General features: G+C 48.3%; 1 protein-coding gene across 2 annotated transcripts in view; it reads left to right on the forward strand.

Annotated features, from left to right (window-relative positions):
* The first annotated feature begins 2,312 nt into the window (after positions 1-2,312).
* ARHGAP36 (Rho GTPase activating protein 36) overlaps positions 2,313-26,305 on the forward strand; it is a 31,584-nt gene continuing 7,591 nt past the window's right edge. Inside the window, exons 1-2 of one of the 2 annotated variants that reach the window (XM_035006492.1) lie at positions 2,313-2,377; positions 25,751-25,909. In XM_035006492.1, the coding sequence (XP_034862383.1) occupies positions 2,320-2,377; positions 25,751-25,909 (217 nt within the window). In that variant the 5' untranslated portion in view covers positions 2,313-2,319. Of the gene's footprint in view, positions 2,378-25,656; positions 25,910-26,305 lie in introns of those variants that run through there. The other variant, XM_035006481.1, reaches the window with a different exon arrangement.

A 26,305-nucleotide genomic window follows, 5' to 3' on the forward strand; every position in this document is an offset into this window, starting at 1 on the left:
CCCTTTTATGTGACATTTAGTTAAGGGTAAAGATTTTCAGAGGAAACTGAACACTAAGTAATTAAGTGGCAGAGGAGGTGGGTCAAAGAAAAGCGGGGGGGAGAATTTCTAATTCAACTGTTAAGTACATTTTCTTGAGATTTCTGAACTTATATTTCTCCCTCTTTTTTTCCCAAAGAGTTGGCCTTGGTTTGTCTGGAGCTTGTTCACAACTATGAATATCTCCATTTTACAGATGAGGAAAACCAAGCCTCAGAAAGGCTTCCTAAATAATTTTTCTGAGATTACATCGTTAGTACATAGCAGAATTGGGCTTCCAGTCTAGGTCTATGGGCATCCTTAGCTTTGTCCCTTTACCACATCACATCTCTTGCAGAAAGAGGCAACAAAGGAGGATAGTTGTCATGAGTTTGTGCCTCTAGTAGAGCTATTCTGGAAGCAGAGAAACTTCAGTTACTGAGGCCCATTTGATGGGACTGGGCAGGCAGCCTCCCCAGGAGGGAGCCAAAAAAAAAAAGCTCATTCAGCTAGGGGAAAAAAAAAAAAAAAGAAACCCATTGACGCCATGACAAAAGCTGGTGGTGGATAAGCTCATGGGAAGAGGTAAGGCCGAGATTTCAATATCCAAGGCCTGAAACTGGACATTTCTAGATGTCAGACTTGTTTGGCTTGGATGACTGGGTATTTGTACAGCAGAAATTGGTAAAAGAACAGGTCTGGTGAATGTTTGTTGTCTTTGATTGCTTTTAGAAAACAGAGAAAATTGGAAATGATTTTAAAATTGGTGCAAAGGCAGAGAGGTACCATGTTTCCCAGAAAGGCAGGCAAATGAGTGGAAGGAAGCCCTTTCAACTCTGACTAGAGCTCAACTTTGCTAAAAATTGCATGACAAAGTACAGGTGATTCTTCCCTGTTATGCACCCCTTCTGTTGCATTAATGCTAATATCCGTGGTTAACAAAGCAAATGTAATAACTGCTCTCCCCAGAGGACCTGTGATTGCAGTTTCTACTCCTCAGGCCTGCAATCGAGCAGTTGGAAGAGCATTTTTCATATTTCTTGCTACCTCCTCACTAGAATTTTGATCAACAGAGCCCCATTTTCCCAGTGGAGAAAAACAAGGCACAGAGTCACGTCCCTACAACTACCAATGGAGGATTGGGGGAGAAATTAATCTGGGCCTCTGGACTTAAGCAGCGCATGGCTGGTCTACTACTACCAGATGCTCTAAACCCTGAACCCATTATGGTACTTGCCCCCATACGTATTTAAAATTTAAAAATACAAAGTCACAGAAGAAGTGCAATAAAATCCAACACAGTACCACCTCCCCATTGAAATATCAAATATCAAATTCTTTCTCAAAATAAATGTTGGTGCCCCTCCTGTGGCAGTGCCCTGAGCAAAAAGTACAGGCGGCAGAATCTGGAAGTCAGCGGCAACTGGGAGCACCCCATTCTTATACATACTTGACACTGCGTTCTTTCACCTCTCTTGGAGATTAACTCCCCAAAAACGAAGGTTCCCAGGAAGCATAGAATCTCCCTCTTCCCGGAGGGGACCGCAGGACAGGGCCAGTAAAATACTCTCACCTTTGGGGCTCCTTGGGGGGCAAAGCTCTTTTCTCCTACTCACATTCTTGGTTCTGTAGAATGGAACAGTGACTTAAAATCAGATTTGGAGTTACCCAGGGCTGAGGTGATGCCTCCCCTAAAACAGAAGGTTCCCCAGGGCTGAGGCAGTCCCTCCCCTTCTGATTCATGGCTCCTGAGGCAGACACCGCTTCGCCCCTAGACTGGGTCTCCCGAGGACTGAGACGATATGTCCCCGCAAACGTGGGGGTTTGTAGGGCTGGGATACAGCCCCCCCCTCAGATCTGAGGCTCCCTGGGACAGGTGCATCATCTCGCCTGCAAATTCCAGCTCCTGGGGGCAGGCCCGCTTTTATGCACCCGATCAAGGGCTCCTGGGGGCAGAGACCTCCCCTCCCACTCAAACTCGGGGCTCCCCGGGGTAGGGGCAGGGTCCCGCCCTCAGAGTGAGCTCCCTGGGACAGGAGCTGCATCCTGGCCTCCCTCCGGGTGGGGGAAGGGGCTGCGGGAAGGGGCTGCGGGATCCGCGGCCTCTCCTCCCGCGGGAGGGGGGGGCTCCCCTGAGGCCCTGCCCCCTTCGTGACAAGCCCGAGGTGTCCGGTGACCAAGACACTCCGAGCTGGGTGCAGGGTGCGGCTCAGGGCGTGGTCACCGGGGGCTACTTAGGGCGGCCCTGTGCGGGGACAGCGCGGAAGCCAGCTGCGAGGCGGCGGGCACTCGGCGCGGGTCATGGCGTGGATCCTGGACTGCCTTTTCGCCTCGGCCTTTGAGCCCCGCCCCCGCCGTGGTGAGTGGGGCCCACCAAGTCGGGGGGCTGGGGTGCTCGGCCCGGGGCGGCCGGCGGCTGCAGCCCCGGCAGGGCGCCCTGGGGCTTGGCGCGCCGCCGCCTCGCCTCCCTTCCCGCTGGCTTTTAGCTAATTGTTCCTGGCTCCAGGGACTGCCCCGTCGAGGCCCCGCATAAATCACCAGCTTTGCCGGGAACGGCGAGCAATCGCGCTAATGGCCCGGCAGGACGCGGGGAGAGCGCGGGGGCGGAGTCGCTGGCTTGGCCGCGCTGGGAGACCGCGGAGCCCTGGGCCCCGACGCGCCCTCCCGCTGCCCAAGGGCCCTAAAGTCCCGAGGGGGAACGTCCCTGGCAGGGCGGCCAGGGCCCAGGGACTCTGAAGATTGGGGGGGGGGGTGTCCTTTTGCCCGAAGCTTGTCCCTCGCATCCCAATCTTAACTACGGAATATCACCGTGGGGCCCTTAGAGTCGTCGAATTCAACCCCTTCATTTAAGAGATGGCGACACTGAAGCCCAGAGATGGCGACATTGAAGCCCAGAGATGGCAAAGGCCTGCCCAAGGTCATACAAGGAGTTGGCAGCAAATCTGGGTCTGCTGAAGCCCTGCCAACTGCCCACTGCCCCAGACTGCCCAGGGGCGGAGACCTGGGGTCTTTAGTCTGGGTCTTTCCTTGGGTGCTTGAAATCAATGCTCGGTTCCTCTTTCCCTGTGGAGTTGAGGCCATAGGTGTGCAACGATCACAGCACGGATCAAAATATGGGTGGCATTTCACCCCTTTTGTGGAACTGCTTCTATGAAGCACATTTTGGAAACCGATTATTTTTACTCCTCCTTAAAGTTTCAGGAGACTGATTTTTTTTCTTTTTGAGATTTCCCAGGACCCCCACCCACACTGTCCTTCACTCCCCCTTGGTAGGCCCCACCCCTTCCAGGCTGCCACCTGCCCCCACTGCCACCTGTTTTTCCATAGTCTCCACCTCCAAAATCTATATTGGTGAGAGTGCGTCATTGGTCACCAGCCATAGACCAAACCTGGGCTGTCTCCTCTTTCCTCTGCCCCCTCATAGGCGGGGAGAGGAAAGGCAGGGAGAAGGTGGGCCTCAGCAACTTATTTCAGCAAAAACCTGTTTTTAGTTCTTGTCAGCCTCAGCACCCTGCTGAGAACCATCCCAGGAGTCCAAGGTATTGCTAAGGGGCTACAGCTTGCTTAGCAAATTCAAGTACAATCTCGGGCAAGCCACAAGATCTCTGAGAAGGAAAGAGATCTGCATACACACAGAAAGTTTAACTTTTTGTTCTGTACGTTCTTTCAGGCTTATGTGATCCTGGTAAATCAAAAAAAAAGGGGGGGGGAGGGAGTTTTATATAAATGCCTTTTAAGGCCTTATGGCTCAGGCACCCCATCCTCAAAAAGGGGTAGGGGGGAACCGTTCCACGCTTACCTGGCCTACAAGGTTGTCCTGTGACTCCAGTGAGATCAAGGATAAAATGGTTCCTTTATGAATAACCCCATTGGGAGGGGGTTAATATCACACAAGGAAGCCCATCCCCATCTAATGACACCCTTGTCTATTAGAATTTGAAGGCTTTTCCTTAAACCGAACCCAAATCTATGTCCTTCTGGCCCCAGCACTGACCTTCATGATCCTTCCAAGGGAACAGCACCAGCCCTCCCCATTCCCCCACCCCCACTCACCCCTGTTCTTATCCAGGCCCAGCCCCCCCAGTTCCTTCATCTGTTTAACATGTGACATGGCCGCAGGGCTCCTACCCGCATCTAGCTGCTCTTCTTTGAACACACTCCAAGTTGTGAATGCTTAGTGACCTAGCCAAAAGAGGATTTCCAGCTGTGCCCCCGTAAATATAGTCCTGGATGGCTGACTTTCCCTCTTTTGGAAGCGTACATTACACTCATGGTATACAGATACGTAGCCATAAATATGCACGTACGTACACATTCCCACACCCACACATGCCCACATACAAATCACGAATGCACAAACACACATGCCTCACACGCATCGCGTACTTTTCACACACGGTACAATATGCCCACACCACACAGGCACATCCTACACACAAATCCCACGTACATGCCACACAGTTCACACAAGTAGTTTATTTATATTGGAAGTACTTTCGACTGAAGCTTCCTTTAAAAAAAAAAAAAAAAGTAAACCCAAGTTCTTTTAGGAGGCTCCATTCTGTATTTAGTTGGTGTTTGACCCCAAGTGCAAGATTTTAGATTTGCTACTGAATTTCCAGTCTGGTAGGACCTGTCCCCCCATATATGCCACTGGCACACCACTGCCTACACCAGCTCTATTACTCACCCAAGAGCAGCCGGTATCTGTGACACGCTTCCCAGATGCTGGGCGCTAGCCTCAGTCTTGTACGTGTATGATCTCATTTAAGTCACACGACATCACTCTGCAATTCGCAATCAGTCTCTGGGTACAGTTTTTTGACCAGGTAAGAACCCATTCATTGCATTCCTCCTGACAAATGCCACGCAGCACGAAGTGTAACTGTTGGTACTCCGTAGGGTTATAATTGCCCTGGGTGCCTCCCTTCGGATGTCTTCCAGAAATCCTCTGGAGTCAGAGGTGGGGGGGAGTAGCTGGCCACTGAATGGAAAGAGTGGGGGAAGTACTCTAAATGTTCTTTAACCCACCAACCCCCGCTTTCCCAGGAGATAGTCGGTATGTCAGAGTAATCTTTTGAGGGTAGCAGTGGACAACGGACAACCATATGAAGACATCTGGCCGAGGCATCACTGAGATCTGGGAAGAATGGTGGCCCAGAAAGGCCTTCTTTCCCAGGGAAAGGGACAGCACAATTGACCCACTTGAAATTCTCTCTTCCAGTTCGTTTTTGGCATTGGATTTAGCCTCAGACAGTTGGACTTCTGTAAAGCGGCCAAAACTCTAAAGCTGAAGGGACCCTGGGGCCCACTTTACATACAAATTTGATCTTTTCTTGGAGACAGGACCCAACCAATTTGCTAAGACCAGGCCTGGTTGAGCTGTAACAGGATTATTTTTCAGAGCTTAGGTTCTTGGGTTAGCCCACACTTTACCCACCATGAGGCTAAAATACAGAATCTGTGTGATGAAGACTGGCTGAAAATAATACTCTTGCAAAAAGTACCTCAGGCTCCAGCAGTAGAGTTGACATTCATTAAGCTTAAATATCAAATGACAAAAAGCGTTCTGGGTGTTGATAGAGTAGGACATCAGGTCCCTGAGGGGGAGTATGGCAACGGTGAAAGCAACGTTGTTCCTTTCTTCACACTTATCTACTAAGATAACCTAACCATCCCACACTAGCGGAACAGTTAAACAGACTCTATGACGTACCACTTGTTAGACTAGTCTACAGCCATCGAGATGGTGTTCATGAAGACTATGTAGCAATTTGGGAAACAGTATGATTACAATTGTGTCAAGTATGCATTTTTGAAAGACTGGAAGGAAATTCAGCAACAAGGTAAAGTATGAGATTCTATTAAGTGGGTGCCATAATAGTTATTTCTGTTTCTTAAAACCTTTATCAAGTTTGTTTTTACATTACTCTTGTAATATAAAAATGTTTTAAAAAGGTTGATACAGGGCCTATGATATGCAAATAGTCCAGATTATGACCTAGAATCCCACTATGCAGTGTTTAATCTAAGGGCTTTTTTTTCCCCTTCAAATTTTAGTTTAAATGTAATGTCTAGATCAGGTCAGCCAAACGTGGTCTCCCTAATGACCATGAAGTGTCCTCTAAAAGTGGTGGGAAGAAGCAAAACTGGTTTGAGTCCCAGGCCTGCTTTTGTAGTGTTGCTGTGAGCAAGTTATTTAACCTCTCTTCAAATGATATAATAATGCCTACATTTCCAGGTTATAAATAAGAATAATCATATTCATATGGTAATATCAATTACACTAAATACCCTCTATGGCTCAGGTATCAAAAGATGTGCTTTGTTCCTTCTCCAAATATTTACTACAGACCAGTCATTTTACATAAATGATCTCATTTAACATTCATTACAACTCTCTGAGGTAAGTATTATTATCATTATTTTGAAGACAAAAGCTCAAAAACGAACCAAAAAAAAAAAAAACACGAAAGCTCAGAGAAGTTAAGTAACTGGTCCACTGCCGCACAGTGGCTGAGCAAGGATTCGGACCCCGTTTGGTGTGAGTTCAAAGCTTGAGTGAGATTAAAAGAGAGAACACTTGCAAAGTTCCCAGCCCTGTGCTGATACACAGCAGACACTTGCTGGGTGGTCAGTATGATGTTGATGCTGTTCCCTTGCCCAGAGTCCAAATTCTGGTCTTTGATCTATTTGATTACTTATAGATCCCTTTCTGTGAAGAAGTGCACATTTCAACTGGAAGATGCAGTGCAAATACCACCTGTGTCCTCATCGCTGGGGCTCTGAGTCACTAGGAAATGCTTTCTGTTTCCTTCTGGCAGTATCATTTGTTCTCGCATGTATCAGCAGAAGTAGGTAGATGGCGTGTTTGATGAGCCTTGGCAGCTACTGTCACGTCTCAGATACATCTCTTGAGAAACCACGCGGCTTCCTCGGGATGGGCACCCAATACCCAGCCACCGGTAGGTCCCTGCACTCAGGGAAGCTTCTTAAATGGCCGGGGCCTATTCTAAACCCCTGCTTCACCAGATGTACGATATGGCTGACCCTTCATTGCTACCCCTCCCCTTCCCCTCCTCCACGCAGAGGTTACAGGGCCTCCTCAGAGGCAGAGATAGGTAGGCGCTGGAGAAGTTTTTCTAAATTCCTAAATCCTCAGAGGGACTCACGAAGAGATAATGTTGCATGCTGGAGTCTGGGGGTCAGTGAGGGGTAGCATGCAGGATGGATAAGAGGGGTGAGGGGAAGGGAGAAGGTGAAGGCAGCTTCCAGAGACTGGGAACGCCCGGAGCCCAGCCTCTCAGAGCTTTTTCTGGCCTCAAATCTCAATACTTCTCTACTCCGTAGCCCCTTTATCCTTCTCTGGGATTATATCGATCCCCTACATTCAACTTTTTAAATCTTCCCCTACCACTTCCTGCTTAAATGCCGCTTTAGCTTGTAGTGACTTGCTTTTGTCTCTAGAGGGAGGCAACAGAACCAGGGAGGAAAGGGCACAGATTGGGGTCTTCTCTCCCTTTACCATTTTCCGCAAAGGGTAGATTTTACTTTCCTTTAACTGAGAACAGATAAACAACTAACTGGAACTGTATTTTATGTGCTGCAAAGTATATCTCAGAAAAATACCCATCATATCTCTCCTTATCACCCCATCTACTTCCCAACCTTGGTGGCTGCTAGAGAAAGGGTGGCCTTTGAAATGCTTTTTAATTTCTGGGGTAGTGGTGGATAAACAAAACAGGAGTCCTGGAGGGCAATTTAGCCAGGAAAGAGTCATGCTGTCATTCCCTTGAGTACCATGGCACATATTTAGGAGACAGAGTGGGGACTGGGTCTGCAGTGAGGGTTGAGGAGTTCAGGCCATAACTGGGATGGGGCGGGGGGAGTCTAGACACTGGGCAGGTAGTTTGAAACTTTCCTACATGGAGTATTGCCACTGAAACCTTGGTCTCATTAACACTGCCAGGAGAAACTGCAGAGTGAGAATTGGACTAAGGGTCCAGTTCTTCCCGGGCTGCATTAGGCTGATCAAAACATTGTCCTAAAAGAAGAGGGACTATTTCAAGAGTGTCAGACACATCAGTAATGAGGAAAATTGGCAGCTCAGTCAGGCGGCTTCAGTCTCTGAACAAAGTGGTTGAGACACTCTGGGGTATATGATGGGGGGGGAGTACAGCGAGAGAGGGAATTAACCTTTTCTTGAACGTTTACTGTGCATGTTAGGCATTTGGCTGGCGCTTTCCATAGTCTACCCCTTTCAGTCATCTGAGCATTTCTAAGGCAGGTGTTAATATCTCCAATTTACAGATGAAAAAACAGATTCAGAGAGATGAAGTAACCTTCCCAAGATCACACAACAAGTAAGCGATGGAGCTGGGATATAAACTCAACCCTGTCGCACTCCAAAGCTCCTCTGCCCCCATGGAAAAGACAAAGATTCTCATCTGTAAAGGGCTTTACTCTCACGGGGAAACCAAGACCCCCCCCCCTCCTCAATAAAATTCACACTTGTGCCTTGCCCCTACAGGTTGTTTACATTTGAGAGTAATGGGGGTTATTAAAGCATTTTCCCACCTTTACAATTCCCCATATAATCCTCATGTTACGAACTCCAAAGAGAGAAAGACGTATAGTGAGGATTTTAAGCTCCAAGTAGTGTGTGTGTGTGTGTGTGTGTGTGTGTGTTGGGATGGGAGGAAGGAAGAGAACCTTAAAAGAGGGAGAGGCCTCACAGGAGTGACTTTGAGACGTGCACGTGAAGCTGGTATATTCAGAGGAGGTGTCAGACTGGCCCACAGCAGCAGGAAAGCCAAATGCCTGAGACTAGATGCTGGGAGACACCAGAGTTTGCAATGAACTCCTCGTATGGGCCTTGAGTGACTTAGATTGGCCTCTCTATTCCTCCCCGCCTTTTCTTTTTCAAAAGGAGACTTTCTGGTTACATATTAGTTTAGGCAATGCTTTTCCTGCCCACCCAGGATGGGGTGCTGACCCAGGCCCAGCTTGGGGGAAGCTTTATGGATGTTCCAGCTGCTTTTCCGCCGCACACCAGGCTCATTTGTGCCAGTTGAAAGGGCACAATAATAACAGTAGCAATTTAAATCGTGCTTCTCGCTTTCCCCCCTGAAAAGTGGTGAAGTGACTCACCACAGTTCAACTGTCCCTCTCTATCCACCCCCTGACCTCTTTGCAGCAGTCTAGGCTGGTCCCCCGGGGGCTGAGCTGGAAGCCGTGACTGGCCTGACACCCCCCATAAATGTGTTCCCCCAAATGCAATGTATTGTTTTAATTTGGATTTCTCATATGAGGCTGCTTGGAAGGCATTAGAGCAGCATGAGCTCCATTAGGCAAGCACAGTGCTCCCCACCAAACATGAATAATACAAAATGGGGCCATTCAGGAATATTTTCTGGGGGGGATCTGCTTGTTTTTCTATGTGCAGCTTGATATGGAGATGCCTGTCCTGTTTGAAATCTACTGCATACCAACTTCTGGTGGTAATGTTGTAAAAGCGGTTCTGGGAGAGCTGTGAAATGCTTCCCTCACTCCATCCTTCTCCAAACCCAATTCCCCTGACCCTATGGCTAGAAAATGCTCATTCTCTGATCTTTCTTTCAGCACCAACCTAAGGAGAGCTCCCAGAACTGGAGCTGGTGAGGTGCTTATGAGCCTAGAGTAATTAAAGATTTTGAGGTGTCAACAAAGCAGGTAATTAGGTGGAGAAGGTATCAACTGTCTGAGAGACAAAGAAAGTAATTATGCTGAGCACTCCTGGTGCTGTCAGTAAACTCAAAAGAAAGATTTGTTGGGAAATGATACTGTTTGATAGAGACTTCAATGCCTAGCAGGAATCAGGAGACTCTTGGTGAGGCTGCCTGATATAGAAGAAAGGTTTGGGGAATGTAGCAAACCTGTATTTAAATACCAGCTCCACCTCCCTCTGGCTGTGTGATCTTGGGGAAGTTACTTCTCTGAGCTTGATGTTTGGTGTGTAAAATAGCAATAATCCTAGCTCCACCTACCTCGCAGTCATTGTGAGGTCTCAAGGAGGTAATGCATGTAAGAGCGCTTAGCCTAATGCCTGGTGCACAATAAGTGCTTAATAAATGGTAACGTTATTATGATGATCACTACCATTATTCTTACTATACCAGGCATTCTCTACAGGAGCTCAGAGTTTAAAAGGAGAGACCAATAATTGCAGTTACGTATGATCATGTCATGAGAAGTATGAAGAGTGTAACTATGGTGGCTCAAAGGAGGGAGCACTCAACTGGGAGGGAGGGGTACAGAAAGGCAGAGAAAGTTTTGTGACTCTTAAGTTAGGGTTTACAAAAAATAAGTAGGAGTTTGTCACGAGGCCCAGGGGGAAAGGGATTCCAGGCAACTGGATCTGCCCACACAAAGCCAAGGAGGTGTGAAGCAGCAATGGCCTGAGCAAATAGTTGGGCTCAGCTAAGCAAGGACTGGGATATCCTGGCGGGGGGGGAGGGGTGTCGAGCGAATGACCAAGAATCTCTCCAGTTTACTCCCACCAGCCCCTGCACCGCGCCCCTGGGCGCCCTACCTGGCCAATCACGTGCCGCGCCCTCCTCTTCTTTCCTCTAAGCAGCCAGGTAAGCTCACGCCCTGCCCCAGCGGGCCTTGCTCGCACCAGCCAGGGGCAGGCGGACCCAGACGGGACAGGGCAGGCCTGCGGGTGACCCTGCCCGAATCGCGGACCCCTACCTCCTTCCTCGTCCCAGTCCTGGCGCAACGCCCCCACCCCCAACTAAATAAAATAAAATAAAATAAAATAAAATAAAATAAAATTAAATTAAATTAAATTAAATTTTAAAAAAACCACCAAGCACACAGTCACTTGGATTCTCTAGACAACCTTGTTCTCTCACACACCATACCCATACACTCAGGCTGCAACCCCACTCCAAAATACACACGGTCTCCAACCCTCCATCTGAGCACATACACTAGCCACATGCATCCCCGCCACACACATGACCACATCACACCCAAAGACACACACACCCCACACCTTCATGCACATGAACCTTTGAACACACACCTTAAGTAGGCTCACATAAAGACATCTCGCTCATGAACTCACTCACACGCTATACACCCCAACAAACACCACCCGTAAACTCACATTGGCACAACACATCTAAGGGTAAACACACACCAAACACACATATGCACATGAGGTTCAACAGGCACACACACATGCACACTGCACACATTTACACACTCACCACAGCACGGCCACAAACCCCGGCAGAAACCATACATCGAACACACCCACATCCGGATCGCACCCACATAGTCATACCATAATCGGGCAGAAACGTACACCCTAGAAGCGTGCACACACAAACACCGCACAAAACACATGCTCCCTGTCCGAGCGCAAACCAAATACACTCCACACCAAGCACTCGGGCTAAAACGTGCGCCGCGCACACACCCCCCACACCCAGCCACACACCGAACGCACACACAGACGAACTGCACCCGCGCGCGCGCGCACACACGCGTACATGCATACATACATACACACACAGCCCGCCCCCTCCTTCCCTCCGGGCGGAAGAGAAGGGGGCGAGGAGAGGAGGAGGGGAAGGAAGGAGGGGGGATGGGCCAGCGAGGCGGAGCAGGCACAGAGGCTCTTTTCCCTTTGACCTGAGGTGTTGCCCCCTTAAAGCGCCTGTTCCCCCGTCCCAAGCAAAGGGATTGAGTTGGGTCCAGGCGGCATCCAGTCGCAACGCAGGAAAACTGGAAGGTCGGGGGAATCCGCCAGCGTGTGGTGAGCGTGAAGGCTCGGCGGGGACCCTGCTTCCTCGTATAATCGACCCCCCGGGAGGCTCCTCCTCCTGAACTCTCCCCCAGACCCTTACACCGCTTTGACCTTTGCGCCACAGGGGGTGCTTTTTCCTCCTCTCCCTGAAAGAGTGGACGGCTGTTAAGGGTGGAGGGCTTTATTGATTTCAAGAAGTAAGGAGTTTAGATCTGCAGAGAAGCTTTTTGCGAAACCTGTCCTAACCTAGCTTGAAGACTTTTCTGAATGGAGAACTCACTATTTTGCAAAGCAAATCATTTTCTGCATAAAAATCACTGACCCCGCGCTGGACACATAGTAGGACGTCATAAATGTTCCTCCCTCCCGCTTATGTCACCAAATCTGGTAGAGCTATCTGCAGCCCGCAACAGCCTGTGACAGCTCTTGGGCTACCGGTGAGGTTTTTGTTTTTGTTTTTGTTTTGTTTTGTTTTTTCCCCTTAGCGCACAAGCCCTCCTGAGAATGGCGGCCAGGGCCGGGGAGCCACCGGCGGCAGGGGGCGGTAGAGTCGCCAAAGGTACTTTGCACTCCTGGCGAAGTAGCCCCAGCAGGAAACTCTGAGGTACAGGCTACAGGATACAGGGCTCACTCCAGAAGGCTCCGCGGCCAGATCACCATCTGGCTCTCGTCGCCTGCTTTCATCCTTTCCGTTGAGATGGACGGCAGGTGTAGGAGAGGTGGAGGAAGAGGACATCTGCCCCCTGCGGCGCATTTTGTAAAGCTCGGTGCCAGAGGCTTCCGAGAGTCGAGAGTCGTTGGAGTTCGAATCCTGACTCTGCAGGCTTAGCAGACTAGCTTAGCAAGTCACTGACTTAAGTCGGCGGGGTGGTTGTGAAGTTGGGAGGAGGAAACACATGCAAAGTGCTTATCCCAGTTAAGATCTGGAAGACCTCCGTTCCTCTCCAGTCCCTCCTCCTCTCCCCAACCCTAATCAAAGATAAAGATTTGAAAGTTTGGGGCACCGGGGAATCAGAGGGAGGGATATATGGCCACCAGATGATGCCCCCAAGCCAGGCCAGAAAGGCAGAGGACGGACAGGGGTTCAGTTAGCATTCAATTACTTAAGCGATGTTCTGTGTTTAAGGGAAATGCTTGCACCAGTGATTTTAGTGATGCCACTTGATAGTCACAAGACATTCCAGGTCACAGCCCCAGTCCTTGGGGCTGCGGCGAGGCCCTTCTCTCCATCACCTCCACTCTTCACAGGTACTTCCTATTTTATTTCTCCCTGTGTTCTTCTCCTCCTTTCCAAGTTGCCACGTTAATCTTTTTAAAAAATTTGTCGTGAACACTCATTGGGTGCCAGGGACATCTCTTACCTTATGTCTCGCGGGTGCCTAGCACAGCGGCAGACCCAGCACTGTGGCGGTGTGCATGCGGCAAAGACATGTCCTGGGTAAAATCTTTTGGAAACGCTGAGACTTGAGGGCACCAAAGGAGTTATCATAAGGAATCCAGAGAGAGGACTCCAGTAGTGGCACCCCAGGCACTGTGGGGATGAAGAGGACGAAGGCTTTGGAGTAGGGGGCTATTCCTTTCCTCCTCAAAGCTGTCCATCTCTCAGGCTGCCTGGAAGGGCGTTGTTCCACTGCGGCTGAGGCTTCTGCAGTCAATTAAGAAGAAAGCCTCTTTCCTGGAGGGCAGAGGCCCTGGCCAGCTAGAGGGTGACTCACAGTCTCAGAGCTGAGCAGCAGGGGTGGTGCTAAAGTGGCAATGAATCCGTCCAAGATGGCATGGGGAGATTACCTGAGTGATGATGAGCATGGGGATGAAGCAGATGCCTGAGCCCCTAGGGCTGGTGCTAAGTGATAGAATCTCTATATACAGATGCATAGAATCGGCTCCTAACCCACCCCCCCACTTCCACTCCAGCCGGGTCCCCAAGGAGAGCCCTGACAGCCTTCTTAGAGGAGGAAGTGAAGTGGAAAGCACCCTTCTTGGGGGGGCGGTGTTTGGGATACCTGAGTTCCAATCCTGACTCTGCTACTTGCTATGTAACCCCGGGAAAGCTCTTTTCCCTCCTGTGGCCAACACAAGAAGGAAGTTCAGGGGGCAAGGGGCTCTGTGCCAGGCCATGTGCTAAGTACTTTACTGATGCTATTTCACACGCTCTTCCCCATGGTGCTATAGGGTGAACATTTACTCCCCTATTTTGCAGTTGAGAAAACAGACTGAGTGATCTTCAGTGATCTACCTTTTCACTAATATATTGTGCAGTATTTATGTATTTATGTTACCAAGGCGATCACTGTAACCCAAGCCAACAACCTGTCGCTCTTCTGCCTAAATTGGCCCGCATGCACTCAGGTTCAAATCATGACTCCCAACGGCCCCCAACGCTGACTTGTGTTGCTTTCCTGACAAGGCAGTTGGCTACCTGAATGGGTTTCTCTTTTCATCTTCTGTGACACCCACCCACTCCCAACTAAAATCTTTCCCTGGTATATCAGTCTAGGATCCCACAGTAGAAAGCAAGCATCACCAGAAAGATGCTCCCCAATATCAGTCCCATATCACAAAGGTGGGGGAAGTGGCTCAGGATGCTGCAGTGAGGAAGGGGAGCAGAGCTGCCACGGCCAGAAGGAGGGGCTACAGAAAAATCCAACAAGGGAGAGAGAGAGAGAGAGAGGGAGAGAAAGAGAGAGAGAGAGAGATGCCAGGGACCATTTGGACCAGCCTCAAACTGCAGCTCCCTCCCTTTCTCCCCCTCTCCTGATTTGGTGCTCTAGAATGTATAAAGGGGCAGCACCCAACCCATTTTCAGCAGGAGGAGAGGGAGAGATCCTCTTCTTCAATGGAAAGGAAAACTGCCCTGGGCATTCAAATTACATTCCTGTGTTGGGTAAGATTTATTGAATTACTGTGGGGGGAGGGATGGGAGGGAGGAGAAGGAGAAGAGGGCATCTTCCTGGTCCTGATGATGGTGAGGTGGTACTTCAAGTGTAAAGAGCGCCACCCATTCTGCTGCTGGAGCCAAAAGCTCTCTCCCTTTGCTAGGGAATAAGAGAGACTTGCCACCGGGCTTCTGGATCTCACTTCCAATCCAGGTCCCTGAAAGCACCTCCCTGAGCCTTTGGGGAGTCAGTCCATGTCTCCATGGGCTGCCCCAGTATCTGTGTACACCTGGAGTCAGCATCTGCCCACTCTCCTCCCCCTTCCCTCTCATTCCTTCTCTCCTTTGCCCAGGCTCTGCTTCCTGTGCCTTCCCTCTTGCCAGGGTCACCCATAGTCTCTGGCATTCTTGACTCTCCTCTTTCTTTTTCCATCTCTGTCCCTCTGCATCAACAACACCCTCCCTTTGTCCATTTACTTTGTCCAGGAGAGGAGAAAATCCAGTTGGGAGGGGGTGTAATTGCATATTTGAAATTCTCCCCACTTGAGAGCTTGCGTTTATAACCCCGTATTACCCTTGTTGCATCAGATGAAAATATTTAGTACTTGTGCATAATATATTTTTGCTTGGCTGAACAGTGATTTGTACATATCAGTGCTGGGCTGCAGATTGGAAGGGCAGCATTTTTTGGAAGAGGTATTAGAAGGTAAGATGGTTTGGGCAGGTGTGAGTGCCTTCTGATTTCGCAAGGTGCCAAGAAGGTACAAAAAGAAAGATGAAGACTACAGTTTGTGTGTTGCGGGGGTGGGGGGGGTGGGGTTACTGAGACCATTCTCATCCAGGTGGGTAGAGGACTTTGTGAAGTCAGCTTCTGTTTGCTCTTGCACTGGACTTTGAACAAAATGACCTTTTTGTCTCTGAGTTTGCAAGAGCAGAGGCCCTGGACAAGATGGGAAACAAGGAGCTGGAAGCATGAGGCAAGGAGGGGAGGGGGTTATTTCTGGTGCAGTCCCTGAGTGCAAAGGGCCAACAAGAGATGTTCCCTGCCCTCCAGTGCCATACAAATAAGGGCAGAGGGGAAGCAATGAAAGGTAGCCAAAAGTGCGCTGAGCGTCGGTCCAGGAGTTCTGGGTCTTCCTCTTGACTCTGCCACTGATTATCTCTGTGCCCTTTGGTAAGTTTCTTAGCCATCTAAACCTCCACTTCCGCCTTTCCTTCGCCTGTAATGTGAGATTGTGTAGTATGGCCAGAGGAGGGGAAATTTGGAGCACTCAGAGGAAGGGACCCTTGGGCTGAATCTTGAAGGAGAGATCAGCTTCACTAAAGGGAGCGAAGATTGTGGGGTACAGCGAGAAACAGTGGGAGTAACCCAGGGAATTTAGCAAACAGGTATGCGTAAGGCACTCAGCTGGCTGCTGCGTGGAAAATTGCTATGAATCAGCAGCCCCTGCCCCACCGCGGAAGGTTTTACAGGGAGTGGGGGAATCTGAGCGGCAGAGCTAAGCGCTCGCTGAGCCTGCAGCTCGTCCCGGGACGGGCCGCGGCTGAGCCGCACGACTGAGCAGCGGGTCACGCAGCCACTTATTCCGTGGCCGGACCAGGAGAGTCGCCAAGAGGTAGTGCAGGGGCAGGGCTCCAGGGACCCGAGTGCAGCTCACTGAGGGGCTAGAGTGGGAGGCGAGGGTCCCCGAGGGAGGACCCGACGTGAGGGAGGGAGAAGAAGCCCGCGAGTGCTGCTCAAGTTACAGGGTTTCGCGTTCAATGTTCAAACCTCGAGCTCGCGAGCAAGATTTTAATTTTTCTTATTCTCGGCAGGGAGTGGGAGCTGAGAGGGGTCTTTGCGCGCCGCGGGGCTTTGTTTAACTTTGCAGCTTCTGCGCTCTCTCGAGCCACACCGGGGCGGGACGCGCGTGGCGCACCCCAGCCAGAAGGCCGCGCTCTGCGGCAGGGTGGCAGCCGGAGGCCCAGGACCAGCCTCCGAGGCAGAGGGCGCAAAGTTCGCGCCTGGCGGGTTCTCGTCCCTGTCCCCCTCCCCTCTCCCTCCGCCGTCACCTAGCGGGGGGTGGGGGGGGGAGGAGAGGGGAAGAGGGTCAAGGGCAGACAGCAGAGCTGCGGCGCCAGGAGGGAGAGACAGGGAGACCCGCTTAGACCCCTCAGCTCTCTGGCGCCCTTAGGCCTGCGGAGGGGCGAGGGGCGCCCTTTCTTCCCAGCTGTGGACAGTGGCAGTGTGGCCCCGTGTCCTGGAGTTGGGGAAGTCCTGTGGAAGTACCAAGGACTCCGCAGACTTGAGATCTGTATTTCTGCCGTGCTCTTAGATAGACAGGATGATAATAAATTACCCCAGTTGTGTTTCGGCTTGGAGATGCTCACCGACCTTCCCAAGGCCACTCAGCTGCTTAGTAACTAGGCAGGCCTCCTGATTCCTGGTCTAGGGTTTTTTTCACTGCATCATAGCCGAGACGGTGGTCTAATTTTGAAGAGGGGATAGATAGGTAGTTAGACAGACACTGATATTTTAAAAAATATGGTTATTTTTAAAAATATTTTTTAAGGTTTTATTTATTTATCTAATTGACAGAGAGAGAGAGCGACAGTGAGAGCAGGAACACAAGCAGGGGGAGTGGGAGAGGGAGAAGCAGGCTTCCCATAGAGCAGGGAGCCCGATGTGGGGCTCGATCCTAGGACCGCGGGATCATGACCTGAGCCGAAGGCAGACGCTTAACCGACTGAGCCACTCAGGCGCCCCTAAAAATCTGGTTATTTTAATGTAGTTTTAAAATACCATTCTTAGCACGACAACTACCGGGGAAAACATCTCCCACAGCCCCAATTCTCTATGACAGCAACTCAGACAGGATTTTGAAAAAGAAAACTGGCAGCAAATTGGATGCTTGTTGGGGAGAAGATACAATCAAAGGAGAAGAGAAGCAGGTGGGGGTGGGGAAACAAAGATGGGGAAGAGGTAGCTCTCAGCATAGATTCTGAGAACAACTTTATTCTAGAGGTTTCCTTCCTAGGGGTCTGTCCAGACAGTTTGGGGGAGTGTCTCCATTGGTCTTTTCTGTCTTATGCCCACTCTGTAGAAGCCCCAGCTGTGGTTTGTACCCCCTCTGCAGGTACAAATGCTTGAAGGCAGGGTCTTATTTCTCTCCTTCTCTCTGTTGTAGCAAATACATTCTGTGTGTGTGTGTGTGTGTGTGTAAAAATACATATGTGAAAGAGCTTGAGAGTGTGTGTGTGGATGTCAATGAGAATGAATGCTTGTGTTTGAAAGGGAGTGTGTCTTAAAGAGGGGGGGCTTGGGGTGACAGGGGAGTTGAGAAGATGGGGAAAATAAATCAAAGGTTACTGAAACCGTACAGCTGAGTAAGGGTCTTCCTAGTGCTACTGGACCTGAGGAAATAGTCAATTCTTAATATTCCTTAAAGGAAAAAAGGAGAGGAAATGTATTTAAATTAGTGCAGGGAAGAATGATATTAGACCCATGGGCCTTTCTTGACAGGTCTTCAGGCTCTTGACATTTATGTGACCTCCAACTAGGCTGTAAGATCCCAAGGGCAGAAACTGGGGTTTTCCACTCCAGATGGCTCCCCACTTTCCTCCCCCATCCCTAGCATAGATGGCTTGCACAGTGTGCTGTGGAAGACAAAGGTGGGGACTAAATCCCTTTTGTGGGCCAGTTCATTTTTGTCTACATTTCACAGCCTAGACTAACCCCCCCGTCCACCCTCCACACACAGTTAGTTGTCTTGCATCTCTGATCACTGAAAGACAGTGAAGAAAGAGTTGAACTCATCCCCTCTGAAAGTGTGCTTCCTGCTGACTGGGGCTGAGTACCCATTTTTGCCTTCAAAGGATGGGGCAAAGGCACTCTCCAGGGGGGAAACTGTCTGCCTCATTCCAGATAGTGGCACTTCTGCTCAGACTTCACTTTCAGATATTATGGGGGGCAATTCCTCACCTTGGTACAGCACTGTGTCCTTTGGAGGATTATTTCATTCTGCCCTGTCTTTTATTTAATCTTTACCACAGTCACACCTAATAGGTATCATGATTCTTGTTTTGTAAGGTGATGGAACTTGAGGCTCAGAAGCATGAGATAATTTGCTACAGGTCACTTGGTTGGTGAGTGTGTGATCTTACATGTGGAGAGGCTGGGATTTGAACCCAACTTCCAGTCCATATCTCAGGACTTTTCCAGGATGACATCCTGTCAGCTTGGGGGTAGGCCAGGGTGAGGGATGTGGTGGGAGGAACACACAGGGCTTTTGGTGCCTTTTTCTTCTATCTACTCCTCTCCTCTATCTTTCATAATAGTCTTTCTGAGCCAGCTCTCTCTCATCATCATCATCTTCTTCTTTACTTCTCATAGCCAACAATCGATCGATCGATTGACCTATCTAATCTACCTCTATTCCCATTTCCCAAGAATAGTGTGTATAAATAAGACCTCAGAAATCCAGCTGCCTTCTTAGGAAAGAATGCAGTCACAGTTCAGACTGTCCCAGTTCCGGGCAGCAGATGAACAACCAAGAAATACCATGATTTGGTGGGAAAGGCAAGGCCTGGCCTGAGGATAGGTAGGGACAGCTGGTTCCCAGATCAGATTCCTCCATGGCCTTTTTTTGTGCAACTTCAGGTAAGTCACAACCTCTCCCGAGCCCTAGGTTGTTGTTATCTGTAAAATGGGGAAACATAATACCCCACCCCCCTCCTTCCCAGGGGTTATTGTGAGAATAAAATAGCATGATTCATTTATCCATGAATCACGAATAACTGTTTCTGTTTTAATTACAAGACCTTTACGTTCTCTCAAAACCCTCAAAGTTTAAAATCCTATGATTCACCTAAGGAACACTTATTGCACACCTACTGTGTGTTAAGGCCCAGAGATAATGGGCATATTGAAAGCTTTTGAGAGAATGAGAAGCATGAGACAAATTAGACATTCAAAAGCAGGTTACCTCCTACTGATGGAACATCTTCTTTACTTTTTTGGCCACGACATACTAGAAGCAGCAACCAAAGGAGGAAAACCGATAAAGGGTGACATGGCTTGTGATGCCAGCACTATTGTGCACTCTGACACATCCCACAGATGCTAGTGCGAATATCTATAGCTCCTTGTATTTGGTGTCCCATCACCTTGTTTACACTATCTTTTGGGACGTTTGTAGCATAAACATTGCCTTTCACCATCCTGGGCTCCAGTAGTTTCTGCAGTTAATAACATTTAAAAAAGGGCATCCCACATTCTGTAGAATGGTGACTGTACTTATTTTACAGAGAGATTGTAATTCATGGTGGTTGCCTGCCTTCAGATGTGACTTCCCCTGGCTTATGGAATCAAACTTTGATTATGTGTCCATTCTTTTGATTTTGGTAGTTAGCCATGTGTTATTTGGCAGCTATTAAAAGGTGGGTGGAGCAGTGGGAAGAGCCCTAGAACTGAGAAGAACTGGGTTCTTGTCTAGATTCTGCTGTCAAATTGCTGTGTGGCTTTGGGCAAACTCCTGTCCCGCTCTGAGCCTCAGTTTTCTTTTTTTTTTTTTTTTAAGATTTTATTTATTTATTTGACAGAGAGATAGCGAGAGCAGGAACACAAGCAGGGGGAGTGGGAGAGCGAGAAGCAGGCTTCCTGCCGAGCAGGGAGCCCGATGTGGGACTCGATCCCAGGACCCTGGGATCATGACCTGAGCCGAAGGCAGACACTTAACGACTGAGCCACCCAGGCGCCCTGAGCCTCAGTTTTCTGAACTGTGGAATGGAAGCTATGGACTAGGTGATGGCTAATTTCCCTTCTCTCTGATCCATTCTAATATACTAAGCAGTTCCTGAAACATTCTTTTTTTTTTTTTTCCTGAAGCCAGAAGCTGTCCCCCTCCCCACCCTTTCTCAATATATTTTAACAGTACTACCCCCAGTTTATGAGTTTCAGCTACGGCGTGATGGGCTGACTTCACGTATTGAAGAACACTGTCCCCAAATTTAATTATCTTGGGGCACCATCACTGCATAGGATAAAATGAGCCATTTTGTTCATCATGACTGCAGCCTTTGCTGAAATGGAGGTTACAGGGTAACAACTTAAAGGCTAATTCATTAAAGCTCAGGGATGGTTGAGGTATTGTGCCAGCAGACCAAACTGGTGCCCAAATGTTTTTATCTAGAGACCTGTATCTCTTTCCTATGTCATGATATATTACTGGGGATGTCTTTATCCATTGTCACTGGCTGTAGACATTTGAATAACCTGGACGCAATGCCTGTCTCATCCACTATCGATTCTTCAAACTCTGAGGAGCAATCAGAGGCTTGGAGCAAAATTCTGATGGTGCCATAAAGTGCCTAGTTTATAAGGATTCAAATGATGGCATCGGTGCAGTCCCCACTTTTATTCTCACAAGTGTTTACTAGTGAGCACTGTGCAATCCCAAACTATTTGATGGGGGCAATGGAGTAAATTAGTCCTCCAAAATGTGAGGGCTGTGGATTTATGCCTCGCTGAAAGCATTTCTGTCCTCACAATGTCAAAGCGGGTGACCTTTCTGACGTTAATTTGTTTCTCCATCTGTGCCATGCGTTTTGGGAGGACGTGAGGAACAAGCTTGATGCAACTTACGTGTGTTTCCCTTTTTGATATTGCCAGAGACTTGCTCTGGGTGTCCCTCTGCTCTTTGTTCAAACTCTCTCTTTTGGCATCTGCTAATATCCTAGCCCCCCCCCTTTTTTTAAAGATTTTATTTATTTATTTGAGACAGAGAGAATGAGAGACAGAGAGCATGAGAGGGAGGAGGGTCAGAGGGAGAAGCAGACTCCCTGCTGAGCAGGGAGCCCGAAGTGGGGAAGCGGGACTCGATCCCAGGACTCCAGGATCATGACCTGAGCCGAAGGCAGTCGCTTAACCAACTGAGCCACCCAGGCGCCCTATCCTAGCCCTTTGACTGATCTAAATACAATTGCGCTTTCTTTCACCAGTGACAATGTAAAATTGGATGTTTGAAAGAAAAATAAATTTTGAGACATACAGGCATTTTACTAACCTGAATAATAGCATTTGAAAAATGGACCTATACGGTTAGTTTTCCTAAATTTTGTAAGTTTTTTTTTTTTTGACTTGCCCCTGATGCCATTGGAGATTGAAGAGAAAAGATCTATTCCCAACAGTCTCCCAAGATCTCTTTACCTGTTTTAATTTAATTCAAATTTAGTAAAAGAGCTTGAACAGAGTTAGGTGTTGTATGTATTGATGCAAATTCTAATTTTATGTAATTACTTTTGAAACCTGATATTTTCTGGTAAACTCAGGCCCTTTGCAAAGAAACTTCAAGATCAACGTGTTTATTAAAAACCAATGCTAAATAGCACACATACTTTATTCATTTAATTCTCACACAACTGCTGAAATGGGTATTGTATCATTTCCCCATTTTATAGAGGAAGTCACTGAGGCTCAGAGAATTCAAATGATTTTCTTAAGGTCACACAGCTAAGAGATTGTAAAGCTCTGCTTTGCACTTAGTTCTACTTAGCTCTAACTCCAGGGGCCACCAGAGTATTTGTCTAAGGAATGTCTTGAATTCAAGGCTGAAAACTGAGAGGCCCCCTTTCCCCTTCCTTCTCCTGTATTTTTTGATGTCATGGTCATTTCAGGCCAACCCCATGGCATGCTGAAGGGGGAAGGGGAAGACACTTTGGAGCCAGAGAGATCTCTTGGCACCTTGTTCCCTGTGAGGAGCTTGGAAAATCAGGCCTAAGGACAAGTATTCAGATCTCAAGAACCTGCTACTGTGCCTCTCTCTCTCGGTGGTGTTGAAGCCTGCTTACTTGTCCCCGCTCCCCACCCTTTCCATCTGCTTCCTGTCTGGGCACACTGGCCTCCCTAACTCTGCTGCTGTCTTGTATTGTCCTGGTGCCTTGAGACACTTGAAGGCAAGCAAGACAGTGTCAGTTTTACTGGCACAACTGCAGCATATGATTGCTCTTAAGTTTAGCCCTCTATCTTTGAGCAGGAGGCAATGACAAACGGTTTATTCTAAGGCCTTTGATTTCCTTCGTAATTGTAAGCATTGAGGCTGACTCATCTCTCAAAGGCTTTTCTCTCTCTCTCTCTCTTGGCTGGTGTTGTTTTGAGGTTTTCTTGTTTGTTCTTACCTTATTTTGGGGGGAGAGAGGGATTGATTTTCATCTTGATTTTTGGGTTAAAGAACCAGCCTACTCTGGATGACCAGATCTGGGAAGCCTTGGAAGAAGTAGCTGCAGCTGCAGAACAGGTACAAAAATGTCTCAATCGGGGCAAGGGGGGAAGGGGGAAAGGGGGGTGAAGGGGGGAAAGGGGGAAAAAGGGAGAAAGGGGGGAAAGAGGGAGTAATGTCAGAAAAATTCAGCCAGAGCTAGGCTGTAGATGTCAGGATGAGACCCTGGGCTAATAGGTTCTGGACCTGCTATTGTGAATGGGGTCTTGCTAGAGACTTAGTCTGGGACTGAGGTGGGTGCTGTGCATATATCTTTGGTTAAAATGATATTTTTGTGGATGCAGTTTGGTGGTTGGGCTTGGGCATTCACCTTGGGTCCAGGGGATGGTGCTTTGCAGTTGAAATAGCTTTAAAAAAATCCACGCTAAAGATTTTCCTCCTAGCTCAGTTCCGAAGCCATAGAAAGACTCCTCGTCTTTTCTCATACTGCACTTCAGTTATCTGGCAGGAGTTTATTATTGCCATGCATGACTTTTGGCCATTAAGGAAAGTGGGCAAAAGTGAATTTTGGAAACAGAAGAGGGGTGGGATTTTTGTGGGTCTGTGCGTTTGTTAGTGTGTTTCTTTTGGACAGAGCTCGTTTATTAGATTATTGAATGATAAACTCCTTCCTACTTTTCCTCTGTTAAAGCCACATTACCTGATCTTTGGAATTTAAGCCCCCCCAACTCAATTATAATATATAGAATATTACCATAAAACTCCATGGCAAACGGGGGCTCAGAAAAAAAAAATGGCATATGACCACTTCCCTTCTTGTCAAAGGTTTAGTTCCCCCAAATTATCTTCTCTGTCAAGAACCAGCATCCATTCACTCACCCAAACCATAACCTTTGGAGCTGTCTTAAATTCTTTCCTTTTTATTACAATTCCCCTAAGTTCCATCAATTCTACCCATAAAATCCATCCCCTGCCCTAGCCCCAGTGACACTGGCTTGTATCAACATCTCTTTGCCTCTTGGCTGATCTACCTACTTCAGACTCTCTACCCAAACCAGGCTTTTCACTGCTCCCTGTGCTTTTTCCAGCTGCAGCTCTGACTGTCACTTCCCACTGAAAACCCTGCAGTAGTTCCCTACTGCCTTCAGGAGAAGGGTCCAGCTCCATAACATGGCTTTCAGGGCCATTCCTGAGCTCATCTTTGCCTATGCAGATTTGTCTCCTTCCATCCCCTTTAGACAGCTTTAAGAATATAACAACCTCTCTCCCATCTCTCTGCCTTTGCACAAGCTGTTCTCTTTCTGGACTCCCCCCCCCTCCCCCAAGCGCTGTCTCCAGGCAGACTTAGATGTTTCCTCCTTTCTGCTCTCACAGTACTTTGATTATATCTTGGCCATTGACTTATCACAAGGTTTTGTAAATTGTTGCCGCCCTGTATGTCTCCTTCACTGCACTGTTAGATCCTTTATGAAAAGAGTAGTATTATCTTGTTCATATTTGAATCTTTAGTGCCTGGCACAAAGTGGGTAGCTCATATAGATTTTTAAAAAATGAATGAATGAAAGAATAAATGAGTAACAGAGGCCAGGATGTGCAGGAAAGAATGCTGTATGGGGTCCAGGGAGATCCCCACTGAGGGATCCTATGTGGCCCAGGAGCAGTCTGAGATAGTGGGTACCATGGAGAAGGGACATATAAAACAGGTTTGCCAATACACTAAGACAAACTTCACTCTGATCATCCAATCCTGTAGTAGGGAGTCTCACTAGAAATGGCCTCGAAATGATGTTTGTTTGTTTTGGTACAAACTGATACTTTGTTCATGAAAAAAGAATCGTATAATCAAGTTGCACAATTTTTGGTAAATAGAGAAAGGCAAAAGGCAAACCAAATCCTACCACTTAATACAGATGCTGTTCGTATTGGGGTGCATTTTTTCAGTCTTTTATTTTTATGCATGTTTTTCTTCACATGGTTGTAATCATAATTAATACAATTCTATATTTTCTATTTGCTGTTTAAAAGCTCTTTGTAAACATCACTTTAATGATTACATAATTTTCCAGACTGTGGTCATTCCATAATTTATATAACTAGTCTTGTTGCTGGGCTACCTTTTTCCCCTTACATGTTTTCCTGTTATAGCTCATGTAAATATGGTTTTTCCTGTCCAAAGGAAGATTTCATTAGGATAGATTCCTAGAAGGGAATTACTGGGTCAAAGGGCCTGGGGATGATATTTGGCTCCATACTTAGGTGTTCAGTTTGCTTTCTGGAAGAGTTGTACAGATTTTCAGTGCTCCTAACCTAGATGGATGTGCCTAAATTTCATCCAACCTGGACAGCATAGAGCAGTATGATTAAAAAATAAAAATGAACCCCATCACTGTTCTAATTAATTGATGGACAATATTACCTTATTCTTGCCTCAGTGTACATTTTAAAATTGTGAATAAGGTTGGTTGATTTTCTTTTTAATCTTTTTTTCCTTCTCTTTTCTTTTCTGTTTTGTTTTCTGTCTTTTTTTTTTTTTTTTTCCTAATTGGGTTTTCTCTTTTCTGGATTGTCGGTTCAGGGCTAATTTTTTTTTTTAAGTTTTTTTTTTTTTTTTTTTTTTTTTAAATAAGCAACCAGAGGCAGCTCTCCTTGAGGGTGAAGCCGCCTCCCAGTTTTCCCTCCCCCTTTGTCACCCTCCCCACCCCCCCATAGCTCCTTCCACCAGGTCCAGTGACAATTGGATGATGCAGCCTTGATAATCATCCGATTCCAGAATGGGTGGCTGCATTCCTTTTCTGAAGGCAGCAAGGACACTGTGCCCCAGAATCATGCCCCCTTTGCTGTTGTTGTCCGCCTTCATTTTTTTAGTGAACGTCCTGGGAGGAGCCCCAGGACACAATCCGGACCGCAGGACGAAGATGATATCAATACACAGTCTGTCGGAGCTGGAGCGTCTGAAGCTGCAAGAGACTGCTTACCACGAACTCGTGGCCAGACATTTCCTCTCCGAATTCAGACCTGACAGAGGTGAGCGGCCCGGAGCGTGGCGTCCCCGCCTTCCGGCGAGCGGACCCCCGGGCGGGAAGGGCCGAGTCTGGGGTCCAGGGGGGTGGGAGGGGCTCCCGCTCCGGTCCCCGGGCGCCCCGACAACTGAGGAGGCGGGAGTTGAAGGGTGCTTGAATTGTGGGAGAGGTCAAGATTAGTTGAGTTGGGTCCAAGGCTGGGGGGCTTGCGGGGCGGTCAGACAGGCGGGCGGATGGCAGGGACAGACAGGTGGACAGAGGGCAGGTGAAGAGACTGACGCACCAGGTGCGGTGCGCGTACGAGTCAGAGCGAGGCGGAGGCTCAAAGGGCCACTCTGAGAAGGGACTGGAACGCAGAGACGGCGCGCTCGAGAGACGGCGAGTCCGGGGAGATAGCGAG

The sequence above is a fragment of the Mirounga leonina genome, unplaced genomic scaffold (assembly GCF_011800145.1).
Source record: "Mirounga leonina isolate KUSES-001 unplaced genomic scaffold, KU_Mleo_1.0 Mir_101664, whole genome shotgun sequence".
Classification (NCBI taxonomy): domain Eukaryota; kingdom Metazoa; phylum Chordata; class Mammalia; order Carnivora; family Phocidae; genus Mirounga; species Mirounga leonina.